This window comes from Ananas comosus, linkage group 24, assembly GCF_001540865.1.
Source record: "Ananas comosus cultivar F153 linkage group 24, ASM154086v1, whole genome shotgun sequence".
Lineage (NCBI taxonomy): Eukaryota > Viridiplantae > Streptophyta > Magnoliopsida > Poales > Bromeliaceae > Ananas > Ananas comosus.
Window position 1 is genome coordinate 6643846 of NC_033644.1, and position 15867 is coordinate 6659712.

Genomic DNA, 15867 nt, shown 5'->3' on the forward strand with positions numbered 1-15867 from the left:
AGCGGAAGCATAACCGGTACGTGCACAGACCCACCATACACCTGCAGTATATAAGGCGTCTACAAGAAACAAGTCGATAGGAGTAAAACATAGAAAAATCCTATCCTGATATCAGAGCATATAACAGTCAATAGGACTATCAACAAAAGAACAAGAGTATCCAACTCAAAATATAAGTACCAAAACTATAACATCTGGATCCAAAGCAACACAGGGTACACAAAATATCTGAACAATGATAGTCTCTCTATAAACTGGACATCACCCTCGGCCGTAGCCCGAGTAGCAAGGTGATCGACTAGCACGCTCCTAGTAAGGTCTAGCTAGACGTGACTCCCTTGCCACGATCCCTAGCCTCTCCTGTAGATGGCTCTGTAAAAACAACAATAAAAAGGGTGTGAGAACTATTAACAATAGTTCCCAGTGGGTAAGCCGCCAGCCTCGGCGAATTACACCACTAGGCTCATGATGTACTAAATGAAAGGAAAAGCGATATTTGCATGATATATATATGCAATGCTAACAAATAATCGGCATGTAATCAACATGTAAACATGATTTCTACAGTAATGAATCAACCAAATAATTGAAGCATAGCAACTACTATAAACATGAATACAAACATGGATGTGTAAGTAAATACTATACACTATAACTGATGAGCATTCATTACTGTTCTTTGTTATTTAGTACTTCCATTTCATTCATAAGGAGCTGCCCAAGGTAGTCCAACTTGTGCCGTGCCTAATGGCCCCGTGATAGTATACACTCCCCACAGCAATCCACTTCGGCACCCAATCCCGCACGGGCGAACAACTGTCGCGTAGGACAACTCCGGAGTACCGGCTTGTAGGGAGCGACCCTCACAAGCGTGTGCAAATGAGCACGATGGCAAGCAAGCATAAGCATAATTCCCAGTCCAACATGTTTCAATGATCATATTTTGGCTCACAATATTCTCGCTCTCGATCCTTTGATCGGTATTTCAATGTAACAAATATTAACAACAATTAGTTTCCACTAGACTAATAAACATGCGAGAGTAATGCTAATTTACATATGGCATTAGAATCTTTCCATTATCTTAGCACTATCAACATAGGCATAAAGCAGGTTATTGTTCTCTACTTTAGAGTCAAGAGAATGTCATTGTTCTCTACTTTATAAGTGCATCCTACACTTGTTCATAAGTCATTTTACAGTATTAGACATGATCATAAATACTTTTATGCATGCAATCTCTCTATTTCATCTCTACTTCATAGAGGTACAATATTAAACATATCAAACATGGTGGCAAATATGTCCAAATTCCTATCAATCACATAGTCGCAGAAAGCGCACTACAAAACCCATTCTATAGTGACATATAGAACAGAGGGGAGCTTCACTTGCTCTGGTTAGGTCAAACCCACCTATCACTAAGCTCAAAACAGCCCAACAGAAGCTGCAAACTCAGCTCAAACGGTCTCTGGACCTGCTGAAAACAAAGCATCAAAACCGCGTCGAAACGATTACTTAATAATCCAATTTCGGCTCCAATCACACATAGTACAAAGTAATAACTTACTTCCCTGCTTCGGGCTAGCTTAATACCTCAAGTCGAGTCTTCAAGAGCTTTCACAAGTCACCTGAAGTCACTTCAAGAGTCGGTCGCACTCTTGCTGCGGACAACGTCAAAACGGCATTAAAATGCTTGTATGCAAGCTTCTATAGTCGAATTCTTGCGAAAATGAGTTTCTAGCTGAAATTCCTGCTTACCCTTGATTAGAACACCTTCCTAACCAGATTCCCAAGTCACCAAATTAGCTCAAAGTAGTTCGAAAACCTGCTGCGAAAAGCGATCCCAAAATCAGCCCCTTTTGTCCAATTCATGCCTAAACTAAGAAGAAAAGAGGTAGTTTACCCTTATAGATCCTAAACTTAGTTATAACTGAGCTAAGTTGCAATATCTGACCCTGTTACATTAACAAAACCTCTTTTTCCTCAGCTGGAGTAACAAAAATCCAAAATCACTACTCAAAGCAATGAAAAGGACGTCAGTAACGAAAAAATGAAGTCGATTACCTTCTCAAGCTTCCAACCAGTAAACTACTAGTTCAGGGCTGCGAAAAGCCTTCCAAAACACTCCCCTACACATCCACGTAGGCTCTGCGACGCTCGCAAACGGCAAAGACCGAGCGAAACGACGAAAACGAGCTAAATCGGTGATTTCTTTGTAGAGAGAGAAAAATCCTAGTGAAAGAGAGAGAAAAAGGTGGGAGAACAATCCTCTGAGCTCCAGCAACCCTTACTGAGCTCCTGTAGTCGTGTTGGGCTTAAGGGATAAGAACAAGAAGTGAAAAGACCAAAGTAACCCTACTGCCATGCAGCTACAGCTGCTGCTGCTTGCTGTACCGGTACAGGGTGATGGCTGTACCGGTACACAATGCAGAAAAATGCAGATTTCGAAATTGCAATGCACTTTCTTACTTCTAGCTTTCCAATCATCCTCTAACTTGCTCAAAAATTTGTCCAAACCTTTTAGAACATGTGGGATAGTTTCACATTTCATTCCACACACTCGAACTCCGCAATTTGTCAAAGTTCAGTGTATTACAGAGATACTACATTTAATACCACAAATAAATTTTTATATATTTTTATAAATAATATTTATAAATAAAATATTATATATAACATATTTATATACAAAATGAAATACTATATATATATATATATATATATATATATATATATATAAAAGAGGGAGAGGAGTCAATGGTCCACCGTGGACTCCCTTTCATGCGGTCCACGAGGTGAAGTGGACCTTATGGACTGGGCGTTTCCTGCCCCCAAGCCGCGTGCTTTGCCGTCGGGTTTTCGTCTTTCGCTCGTTTTGAGTGGAAAACAAGAACCCAATTTTTCTGAGGATATGTAAAAAAAAATTTCAAATTTTCTTCTTTTACAGACAACAAACATCTGAAAATTATTTTTCGCGGAAAAAAAAATTTTTCGGGTCAGCTTTCCACCGAACCAAACACACTCCAAACAATCCATCAAAAACATCATCCATTATTTTCTAAATATATACTATTTTCCCCCCTAATATCAATTTAACAAAGTATAAAAATTAAAAGTTATTTAGATGAATAGTTTTAAATTTTGAACTGCATACTAACTCAACTCTACTTTTCAGAATTTTCGATTAAATATTAAAACTACTATGTTTNTGTATTAAACCAAATAAGTCTCTATCATCTATAAAGACATTCCACTAGCTTAGGTAGTGAATCATTTAAAACTAGAGGAGGCCCGTGGTTTGCAGCGGATCGATAATATTCTAGTCAATCAATATATATAATTATTAAAATTAAAAATTAAAAAAATTAAAAAATTATAATAAAAAAAAATTCATATAGTCTTTTATGCATTATAAAAATTATTTTTTGAACTGCATACTAACTCAACTCTACTTTTCAGAATTTTCGATTAAATATTAAAACTACTATGTTTAATCAAAATTTGAAGTGAGCTTTTTAGAATTATTTATCTCAATAAATACTGAAAGTTAAAAAAATAATTTTTATAATGCATAAAAGACTATATGAATTTTTTTGGCATTTTTTATTATAGCTTTTAAATTTTAAATTTTTAATAATTATATATGTTAATTGATTAAAATACTATCGATCTGCCGTGAAGTGTGGGATCTCCACTAGTTTATGATAATTTATGAGGTTTGAGAATGTATTGATGATATTTCAAAGTTTTGAAAGATAATCTATAATATTTTTAAAATTTACAAGGCTAGTCGATCATGAAATTGCCCCTTTTTTAAAGCAAATTGTCATTTACGACTTGAAGGGATGCAATATAAACTAACCCACACTACAATAAAAATGGTGTATAACAACACTTTTAAATATCGGTACATGTCAAAAAAAGTACTGCTGGCTAAATTACCAATACTTTTAAAAAGTATTGCTATATGTAGGGTCGCTAGGTATATAGCGACAGTTTAAAAGTGTCGGTATAACATAAAATGAGTGCTGCTAATTTACTAACACTTATTTAAGCATTTAACAACAGCCGGAACTCTACCTCGTTGGCTGCGATGGCGGAGGAGGAGGAAAGCGAAGGACTTTTCATCTAGAATTTCAGTAGATTGAGTGAGGAGAGAAGGGAAGGTGATGATCGATTTTTTTTTTCCTTTCCTGTTTATAAGCGGGCCGAATGGGTTGGGTGAGGTGGGTTGAGTAGAGTAACCTTTTATTTTTTATTGGATTGGGCTTTATATTTAAGCCTTGATAGATTTTTTTTAAAGTTTTGACATAAACGGAATACTTACATAAAAATGTCTCAAACATGTGTTTCTATAGCGTTATTCTGTTGTAGTGCCAATTATAGCAAAAGAAAGAAAATTATTTTTTCAACGCATCAAATGCCAAACGAGGCCTTAATTAGTTTGTATAATAAACGAGCTGAGGTTGAACTTATTCTAACTCGCTAATATTTGACTTTATTGTGCTCAAAAGTAACAAAAATAGAGAAAAATACTGTAAAAAGTATCGATTTGTAGTAATTCTATATATAAAAGTTATATTTTATCATGTTTTATTTGTAGGAAATAGATTCACTACAACAAAGACACTTTAAACAATAACTAGCGATGTTTTAAAGCGTCTACAAGAATAACTCCGAAGTTTGTAAAAGTGTTGAGCAAAGAGTCGTTAAGTAAATATGTCGGGATAAATATATATACCAACACAACACTTTAATATAGTATCAAAAAAATTTTATTAGTATTTGATAAATATATGTTTATTGGTGACGCTTAACCATGGTGTCGGTATATACTAAATATTGAAAATGCTAGAATAAAACTTTGTTTAAATAATGTTGTCTAAAACATATTTTATTATAGTGATCTTGGTTCTGGAGTAATGCAAACATTAATAATAGTTTAAGTTTAATAATATACTTGTGACAAAGGTTCATATAAGTGGGTAGTTGGGTGCCATTCATAAGCAGCTAGCTCGTGCTTGGCTCGGTTACACCCCTATGCGTAGGTAGAAGCTTGATTTACTACAATTTTAATTGAAATTGTATGTGATACAACATAAAAAAATGTAAAATACAGTATGGTGAAATAGAGAGATAAACTAAGAATTCTATATTCATCCTCCCTTCGAATTAAATAAAGCAAAAGTCACAAATAATAAGAAAATTACATTTCCCAATCACAATAGCATGCGAACAATCTGTATAGGATCTACTAATTAAAAACATGCAGGACCTCAGCAATAAATGAGTAGAAGAAATAATAGGTTAGGAAATAAACGAAATTAGGTTCTGTTGGGACCTATTTGATACTGAGAATTAGATTGGAAAGCATGAGACAAAAGTGATATTGAGAGAGAGAGAAAGAGAGAGATTGAGATTTAGCCAATTGAAGGCATCAGGAACAATTAATTAGTAGGGATTTTCGAATCTATTTAGGTCGAATAATCCTGTTAAGATGAGACTATCGAAGCCCACATTAAGAGATTAGTTATGTACGGAGTTGGATTCGAACAAGATATAGTTAATGTTGTTGTTGTATCCACTAGGCTCATACGCGCCCAGCCCATGCTGACTCCTGTCTCTAATCCGTCCATTTCTCTGAGACGGCCCTCTTTTCTTGCATTTCTCTCTCATCTCAACATGTCCAATCCAAATCACTTCGTCCCAAATTGGTCCTCAAGTTGGAAAAAATGTTTGAAGATTGAAAAAAAAGGAACAGAATATGATCTCTATTAAGTTGGTAGAGATAAAGATGAATAACCCACATGAGCAGGCTCATTAGGTGCCCATGCAGAGACTGTGTAAAGAGGCTGATCTAGCCACTTTAGAGTAAGCCCACGGTACCCTTCCCCTTCTCCTTGCCTCTCTACTGTGAAGTTTTCAGATGAATACATCCTTACTATTGTTTGGCTTTGAGCCATCTCCCTTTCTCCAATATCCAAGTTTCTAAAGCCTCCATTTTCCATTATCTCCCTCCATCTCCTAAAGCTCTCATGCCTCTCTACTCTCTCACTCCCTTCCCAAGCCACTATGGTCCTAATCTCTCTAGCAAACATCTCTTCCACCTTGATCCTTAGTGCACTATTTTCCGGTAAAAGAGAGTCTAATGAATCGAAAATGGCCGAATAGTACTGAAGCGACTTACCGAATCTCACCTCCCATCTTTGCTCATTGTTCTCGTCTTCTTGCTCTCCCAGAAGAACGATCGAAGGGTTCGTGCTCCGAATTAGCTCCAAAAACCTCCTCAAAGCACTTCCGCTCACGTCGGAGAGTAGTTTGTGCATTACGAGAACGCAATTTACCGCAATACATTCGTCCCTTTTCACGTGGAGCATCCAAAGCCTCACATCGTCTAATCTCTCAACCACCGCATGAAATTTAAAAGGGAGGTTCAACGCCTCGGCGAACCTGGCGAGCCTAACTCCGGCGTCTTGAAGGTTTTCCCTATACTTTCCAATCCCAGTGATTCTCACATGGCTTGGCGGGTTCGGCCTCGAAGCTAGGCTTTGCAGCAGACTCGGCCATTGAAGCCCGTCTTTGATGTCGAAATCTATGACGTGGACCCGCTCCTTGCCGTCGAACGCCTGCAGTAGTCTCTCGTTCAGCGTGAAATGTAGGAACTTCGGTATCGGGCTAACGTAGTTGAAAAGCCGCAATGCAGTGGCGCCGTCGTCGTCGTCGTCACTGTACTCTTCAATATGGTATGTGAGCTCTCGGGGCGGGGCAATGGAGAACATGTGTGGGAAGAGCCTCACGGCCCGGAAAGCAAAGGCTTCGGTGAAATAAGCGGCTACCCTTTGAACTGTGGTTCCTCGGGGGGAGGCCCTTTCGCCAAGCCTAGCCAAGAAGTAGTCTACAGCTTCATGGTTCAAAGAGCTTATCGACTCCGCGCACGAAACAAGCAAGCTCACGAGCTCCGCATCCGGCTGCTCCAGAATTAGGCCTTCATAACGGTCGAATCCCTCGTCGGGCTTGAAGAAATTTACGGAAAGCGGAAAGCATGACGCACCGGGCACTAAGAAGATCTCTTCTTCCACAATGGATTACGGAAAACATTTAAGTCGCAAATTGGTCGATCAACTTCTCCTCTCGATCTCCTCGTCTTCTCGGCTCGCCCACATCAAACACATGCAAAGAATTCGATCAGTTTGGTGAAAAAATATAAGCTGTTTATTCGAGTTAATCGTCGTAAAAGGATCAAATAATGGGAATTAAAGCTGCATTTGGAAAATATTACTTACAGAGAAGCACCGAGCCGCGCTAGTTTCTGGGCGATCGAAACCTCGATGCCGCTGTTGATCGGGGTCTTCGCAATCTGCATAGCAAAAGGAATAACGTAAGAAAGGAGAAGGAAATTTGGATTTTGGAGAAAAAAATGGATATAATTTGGTATCTTCTCCCCCGTATGGCTTCAGGAGCGACTCTACGTACGGATTTCATCAGGCCATCGAAGAAAACGATTACTGCATGAAATTGATCGTCCCGGGAGTGGATTGTCTACTCGGTCTGGACCGTCCGATGAGGGTCCGGACCCAGTGGACGGATGGATGTCACCGTTGGGCTGTGCAACAGGTACAGTGACAAAAAGCGTATTAAACCCCTTTCTAGTTCACATGATCGTTTCGAACGGAAACGCCGTACCGGAAGCAAGTATTAAAAATAAAAATAAAAAAAAAAGGGGCCGTACCGGAGGAAGCTTCCCTGCCCGCCATGGTTCTCACGTGATATTCCTTGCGGCCCAAATGGAGTAAATCTTTGAGGCTGAGTTTGGTTCCACTATAAATAAGAACAGTTTATTTTAGGAATAGATATAAGTTCTGGTATAAATATGAACTAGATTAATTTTGTGTTTTGAACAAAGGGAATAAGATTTGTATAATTTTAAATTAAAATTATTTTTTTCTAATTAATTAACATCAAAATATTACTTAAAAAATAAATTAATATTAATAATTATAAATAATAAATTAATTAAATAATAATAAATTATAAATAATTATAGATTATAAATAGAGTTTGGATGGTTAGATTGAAACAAAACGAATAAGAATTATAATTTTAAATTAAAATTATTTTTATCTAGTAAATTAAATAATTAATTAATAATAAATTAATTAATTAAGAATAAATTAATGATAAATTAATTATTTATAAATTAATAAATTAACTAACAATTAATTAATTATAAATTAATGAATAAATAAATAAATTATTTTCTTATTTAAACAATAAATTATGATTTAAATATATTAATTAAATTAATTAATTATTTAATACCATAATTAAAATTATTTTTAGACATTAATTAACCTTATTCTCACTTGGGAATAAACTTGTTCTAGGGAAAAGGTGAAACAGCAATTCCAGCCTTATACCGATTTATTCCAGAAACCCGAGAACTACTGTTCTTGGGTACCAAACGCACTGTTTGGGAACAAAGGGAGGAACAAAAACTTATTCCTCCACTTGTTTCTGAACCAAACGCTACCTGAAGGAAAAAGCTACTTCCATACCCCAATCAGAGTGGACAAATTACATTTACACCCTACTCATTCCATGGGTGGGAGCTATATAATCACATTAAATGACTAGTGAAAACATCACATCTATCAAACATTCTACCTATCGAATGGGTGGAATGTAAGTTGTACACTCCAATTGTAATGACCCTTGTGTTTAGCAATCTGAGAAACTTCAACATCTGAGGCTTGTCAACTCGTCTGGTGGGTGTTAGGACAAGTCGGAATCGTTTTGACACGAATTAGACACAAAACAGACTCAGCGCAAAGCGAGAGTGGAATTCTGACACTGAAATCTACAAAGTGCAGGATTTCAGTATTGAGTACCGTTACCTGGGGAGAAGCACTGGTACCACAGTAAGATTGCTGAACTGATGCTCTCAGGTTTGCGCATGTCTGATGCTGAGTACCGGTACCTGTTGTTGAGTATCGGTACCAAGCTTGAGTACCGGTACTACATCTGGCTGGTACCGGTACCCGGCACGCGATATTTCGGTTTGAGGGCCGAGTACCGATATTCAAGCTGAGTACCGGTACTCCAGGTGGAAATGTGAGTTGGTAAGGGTATTTTGGTCCTTTTGATGTGTCGTTCATCCCAACCTAACCCGGCTTATATATATATATATATATATATATGTATGCATAGGGAACCTTCGAGAGCAGAATACTTCTTCTCTTCCTCTCTCTCTCTAGCTGGTGTACGCCGTTCGTTGGGAAGTCAAGGATCGAGCTCATTCGAATTTGTCGTTTCTCCGGAGGATCGTTCGTGCGCGTAGGTGTCTCGGTTGCGTTGTTGGAGGTCGAGCGAGCGCGCGGAGTTCTCCTATCGACTTCTAGTCGACGTTGGACGAGCGCTCGAGGTGGGTTAATGTTTACTGAAATCGTCGGATTTCCTCGTAAGTCGTAGGATCTTCAACATATAGTTTTTGCTTTCATCATCATGTTAGTAGCTCAAATTCAGGAATTTACATGTTTTATAAAATCTGAGTTTTGGACCATGATTTGGTAATTTAGACAAATTTACATGTTAAACTGGGAATTGACTTAGAAGAAAACTCGTTAAACCTACACTGTCATTTTTCTGAAAAGTCACCAGATTTAGCTTCGAGAGCTGTTGTTCTTTTGTATCCCCGCTGTTAGTGCGTACGGAATACTCAGATTAGTGTAGGGTGAGTTTACGCTCATGCTGAAGGGCCGAGCTCGTTTTACAATAGAGTGTAGACTGTTTCGCACTGTCGGATGCCGTCGTGGTTGACGGTGGACCCAAATTTCTATATCTTGCATCAGATTGTGCCAAGAGCACGTGAGCTTTGGGTATTAAACCAGTTTGACCCGTTTGTATTGACTATAGTCTGTGAGAGCCTGTTTGAGCTCGGCAGAGCCACGCTTGCATACTTGGTTGGGTCGCGCCCACAAGTGCCGCTCCGGAGTGAGGCTTTGACTTGCGTTGATGTCGCAGCAGTCTTGTTTGGACCGTTTACTTAGTTCGGCCATCCCCGTGGGTGGTGTACAGTGTAGCTTGATTACAGGCAGGGTGGGTCCGTTTGGGCAGCCCGTGTGAGATTGGGTCAGTGGTAGCTAGTGATGCATGTTTATGTCTACAGATAGTTAGTTTTGGTAGCGATAGTATAGAGGCATGTAGCTGTAGCGTTCTTGCCTGTTTTCCTTACTACCCTGTGCATATCATTATTGTAGACTTGGTGGGTAGGCCGTTGAGGTCGGTGACGGTACCGACTAAAGACTACTCTATTTTGCAGTAGTTCTCACATCCAGTTGTTCACACCTTTTTGTAGAGCCTTCATCTGCGGCTACTGCTGTTGTGGATTCTGACCGTGGTAAGGGAGTCGCGAGCTAGATCCCTACCATCCTTGGTCGCCGTGCTAGCGGAGTACCCATCAGAGATAGTGAGTTGTATTCATGTACATACTTTATGTTTTGTGCACTCACTGGAGCGAGGTGTAGTTGTGGGTGTTGTATGTACAGTGAATCCTTTATGTTTTATATTTGTTTTAGTTCTAGCAGTTCTATACTCTTGGTTGTAGCTATAACTTGCTTACAGGTACAGCTTTCGCTTCGTATACACGAAAAATTTCTATGTATACGGCGGGTCTGTTTGCGTGCCCGAAAAAACATGGTAATCCAGGGCGTGACACCAATCGAGGTGTATATGTAGTATATCTCATTTTGAAATTAAGAAGACTTTTAGAAAAAGAAGTCCATTAAAATTCGTATTTGAAAAAAAAAAGACTTATGAAAATTATGTTAAACAGACACGTTAACATATCAAATTTTGACTAAATTGATAAAGTACAGATTAAATCATGCTAGATATGATTTAGAACAACTTTGAGTCAAATTAAAATCAATTCGAATCAAAACAGTACTTCAAAACTTGGAAATCGGAGTTCTAGATCAATTTGGACACCCAAAATAGGGCTTCTGGTGTCCGAAATGTCTTTGAGATTGCCCTTGGGAGCGCTTAGAACTTTCGGATGCTTATTCAAAGAGTTGGATGGCGGGAATCCAATATTCGAAAGCCCGAAACACTCTGTGGGAACCCGGATGTTGTTTCGAACTCCACTTGAAGGTGATGGAAAAACTTTCGGACTTCCAACCCGAGCGTGGGTTACACTGCACAGAAGGTTCGGACACCTGAATTGTCCGGCGCAAGGTTTTAAGTGCCTGTCAGCACGGGCCGTATTCACCGTGCCGTACCGTGCCAACAAGATACCGGCACGATACAAACCCCGTACCGATGGTATAGCTCAAAACCCTTTATTTTTTAAATTAGTAAATAATTTTCTCAATAAAGTTCAAAAGGTGTGATAAAAATATATAATAAATAGTTAGAATATTTTGTTGCTAAAGAAAAAAAATATTTTATGCTATTATGTGTTGGCTAATAAGAATTTTTTTGACCGGCACGCATCGGCATGGCTCGGCACGCACCGTGCCATACCGTGCCGGCAAGTTTCCGGCACGACCCCGTGCCACGGCACTTAAATCCTTGATCCAGCGGGTGTCCGAAATCACTTTTGGATAGTCGAAAGTGGATGCTCGAATGGGTTTCGAGTCCTTTTTTTCGAGAGCATTGGTTGCATGAGAGGTTAAATATTCGGACATCTGAAATGTCCTGCAAGTGCCCAAATTGAAATGCAAGTGAATCTATTGGGTGTCCAAAAACTGGGTGGGGCACAACTCCGATGGATTCGGGATGAAATCCTGCGCACAGACTCAATAATGTTTGTTTGCAAATTGGCGAAGTTAGGGGCTTTAGTTACTATTGTAGCAACCTTGTAAATAAGGTTTTTCACTGTTAACCCTAATCCTACAGCCACACCACCCTATTCCTTGCTCTCTCTTCTTCCCTCTCTCTTCTCTTTCTCTCTCTAAAAAGAATGGAACCCTAGTCATCATTATTAGAGCTTGGAGTTTGGAATTTATCTCTTTTGAGGCTTGAAAATGGTGAAGAGCTTCAGGATGAAGCATTAAGATGAGAAAAAGACCGTCTCTCCTACGTTTTGCATGCTAAGGAGATGAAGTGAGTTGGTATTATAGGGGTTTAATTTTAGGACTTTTCAAAGTGAGGATTTTTAGGGTTCTAACGACCATGTTAGAATCATTTTTTAGGGTTTTCTTAGAGTTTTTAAGAGAGTTGGGCCATCTTCTTATGAAAGATTCAAAAAAGATAGAGAATATCACCGAAAAGTGTTTGATCTCCCTTTTATTTTTAGTTTCTTTGGATTATTAGTATGTATTATTGGTAATAATTAAACTAAATGCGATTTTAGTTGCATGCTAGAGAAATAGGTTTTAACCCATTATATAGTAAAAGATATTATGTGTGATGCATGTGTAAAATTAGAAAATTTTGAAAGTAGTTTAAATGAGTGATATTAAAACTTAGGTCAAAATCTAAGATGAAATATAATGACATATGAACTCTAGGTTAAGTGTGCACTAGAGAATAAATTATACGTAATGGACATAGTTAATATCTTAGAACTCATATGAACTTCGGGCGTAACAATGAGTTTGTCACCAACCGTCCCAAGAGCAAGTGGCAAAGGGCTTGATGGTTGGTACCCAAGACCCAAGTTCGAATCCTAGTTGATTCACATTTCCAGCTAAGTTTATTTCTAAATGAAATAAACGAAGCGGGTAGCATGCTACCTATCTCGCTCAAAAAAAAAAAAAAAAACAATGAGTCTGTCGCGACCGTCTTGAAATGTCTATAGGAAGTGCCGATCATCTCAACTCCCTCGTATGCATTGGAAGGGCCGATCAATCTCAATTCTCATATTGCATTGGGGTGTCGATCCTCTTGACTCCTTTTGTGGTATATATTTAGAGGGACGATTGCCCTTGACTTCAAGTGCCTACCTATTGGATATTAGTACAATTTTCCTCGGCTCTCCATGAGGTGTAGAGTGTCTCCCGATTGGAGAGTATTACGATCTCTCTCGGCTCTCTATAAGGTGTAGTGTGAAATAAAAAACCAATTAAATAGATGATTAAAGACATAAGGTAATTTCGGTAAACATGTAATCAATGGTATACTGGCATCTTATATACTTGAGGCATAATAGTTGTATTTCTGTTATTCCATTATCAATATCTATCTACTAATGTCCCATTTGGACATAATAAGTTTAAAACGCCACTTTCAACGGTTGCACCAATTGGGAACTAATTGTAATTCTCACCTCTTTGTTGTTTACTCTTTTTCACAGCTTACGATCGCCGGTGAGGTGTGTGACCATGGTAAGGATTTCGAAGAGTAGTAGACTAGCGAGAAGTTTAGATTGGTATGTTTAAATAAGAAAAGACTTGTAATATTTTGGAAAAGACTTGTAAACTTTAAGTTCTGTTTTTAGTCTATTAATATTCACTTTGATGCTCCATTGTATTCATATCGTGCATGTATGATTGTACAGATCAGTATGTGATTCCGTTTTGTGAGTAGAAAAAGCCTTACCCATTTGGCTAGTCTGTTGCATGTACCCAAGTAAGCCTAATTGGCTATCTTGAAGAGTGACTGATGTTAGCTCTAAGGGAACCATTGTCGTGCATCCACCAGGCATCCACTGCACGTCTTGAAATTAAAAAAAAATTATAAAAAGAGATAGAGAGGACAATAGTCCTCTTTGCAGTGGCACTCCCAATAATTTAAAAAAAAAATTTATTGCCTACACATAGGTGTGTAATATGGGTCATGCCGGGCTGGCACGGCCCACATTACCGGGGTCAATTCGGGCCAAGGGTCGGCCTGGCCCGACCTACTTACAAATCTGGGCCGGGCTGTGACGACTCATTTTCTTGGAAGGAAAGACCCGTCTCGGCCGCTGGCCCGCCCGGGAGGGGCCGGGCTGGGTCGAGCTGAGCTTCGTGCCAGCCTAGTAATAGCCTAATAGGCTTTTCTTTCCTATCTTTTTTGCATTTTTTTTAAAATTATTTTTTAAGAAAAAGAGTTAAAATTATAATGTTTTGACTTATAGTTTTTAATTTATACAATTATACCCAACCTTTTTAAAACTCTATTAAAAATTTTATAAATTTTAAAAAAGACTAAAATACAAACAATAAATTTAACTTTCTAACATAAAATTAATATTACTTTTCTTCATAAATTTTTATTATTTGAAGAGAAATTGATATTAGAAAAAAAAATTACAAAAAAATATAAAATTTGAATTAATCATGTTATATAATTATATTAGAAAAGAGTATAAAAATTTAAAAAAATAAAAATATATTTAAAATAAAATGGTATTGTTTATACAACCAATTAGCAAACAATAGAGAAAAAATTTCAACATAATTTTTTTCTTCATTATATCATTTTTTTACCTAAAAAAGTTACCTACTAAAGAGAGGTACCAAATAAAAAAGAAGAGGTGCAACGACTAATAGGCAAGAGCGAGGAGATCGGGGCGATTGCACTCTAGCATGCCACAAAGCATGCCACAAGTGTATATTTTTAGATAGTTGATTCTGTTTCATCTGAAAATGTAGACTCATGACTTTCTTTATCTTGTATTCTTAATTCTGCAGCTCGCCAATCTTTTAAGAAAACTAAAATCTTGACCTCATGCTCCTTAAGTCGGATTCTATAATCATCCAATATTTTTCTACCTGCACTAAAAGCAAACTCGAATGCCACTGTTGAAACTTGTACAGTCAGTAGATCACGTGCCATAGCAGAAAGCATAGGATATGTACTTTCATCTGTTTTCCACCAGATTAAAATCAGTTTCTTCTTAAAAGGATTGGTTCATATTCCAATTTGTTGGGTACAGAAATAGAATTTATTTATTATTAAAATTTAAAATATCTAGTATTTTTATATAAATTAATTTATATTAGTATATTAAAAATAAAAATTTATTTGTGCCCAAATCTTGTCCATGTCTTTTTTTTTTTGAAGTTGCTAGAGTCACCAAGCCTGAATCGTGTTATGTCTCGTGTCCTGCTTCCGCTTTCGTGTCCATGAAATTTAGGTTAAAATTTTATTTACAAAAACAAGTTCGCACTTTGCAATGTATGTGCTCAAATTTTGAGAGATGAAGAATATGGTGAACCATTACAATATTTTTTAAAACGGTAAATAGTTCACTATCTTTTTTATTGCAATAGATAACAATGCAAAAAGTGATAAACTATTCATAGCTTTTTTTTCTTTTTTACTTTTTTTTTTTTTGGCAATATTCAACTACCCCATCCTATGTTACAATGTAGGAAGTTGTGAATCATTAAATGGTTTGCCATCTTCTTCAAACTCTGCTCACTTAGGTATAAATATAGCTAGTTTAGACTTATTTTCCAAAATTTATCTTGTAAATTTAATCTGCTTCATTTGAAAGTTTTATAGGACCGACCGTCCCTAGAACAAGTGGCAAAGGGCTTGGTGGTTGGTACCCGAGGTTCCAAGTTCGAATCCTAGTTGATTCACATTTCCAGCTAAGTTTATTTCTAAATAAAATAAACGAAGCGGGTAGCGCGCTACCTATCTCTCAAAAAAAAAAAAAAAAAGTTTTATACGAAAAGATATAAATTTTTGGATAAACTTCAAATACCAGCCCTATAGTTTCACACTTTCTCACTTTAGTACCCTGTGGTTTAAAGTGTATCAATTTAGTACCCTGTGTTTTCATTTTTCTATTTTCGTCAGCTCCTCCGTTAACATTTCATTAAATTATATATAAAAAACTTCAAATACCCCACCTAAATTTATCGAATATTCACTTTAATACATTTTAGTTTTAACTTTGTCACTAATTTAACGAAAAAAAATTAGTGGAGG

General features: G+C 37.4%; 1 protein-coding gene and 1 long non-coding RNA gene across 3 annotated transcripts; both read right to left on the reverse strand.

Moving 5' to 3' along the window:
* Window positions 334–1630, reverse strand: LOC109728576. Of its 2 annotated transcripts, none has more exons than XR_002221023.1 (3): window positions 1597–1630; window positions 1416–1480; window positions 334–372 (listed from the first exon to the last, which is right to left on the reverse strand). It is a non-coding gene; the product is annotated as an uncharacterized LOC109728576 (long non-coding RNA). The 2 variants fall into 2 exon arrangements; XR_002221022.1 differs by having other exon boundaries at window positions 1416–1477; window positions 1597–1624.
* LOC109728670 (scarecrow-like protein 28) lies at window positions 5778–8958 on the reverse strand. Its single transcript, XM_020259140.1, has 3 exons — window positions 8898–8958; window positions 7287–7360; window positions 5778–7016 (listed from the first exon to the last, which is right to left on the reverse strand). The coding sequence occupies exons 1-3, from the start codon at window positions 8956–8958 to the stop codon at window positions 5778–5780; spliced, it is 1374 nt and encodes a 457-aa protein (XP_020114729.1).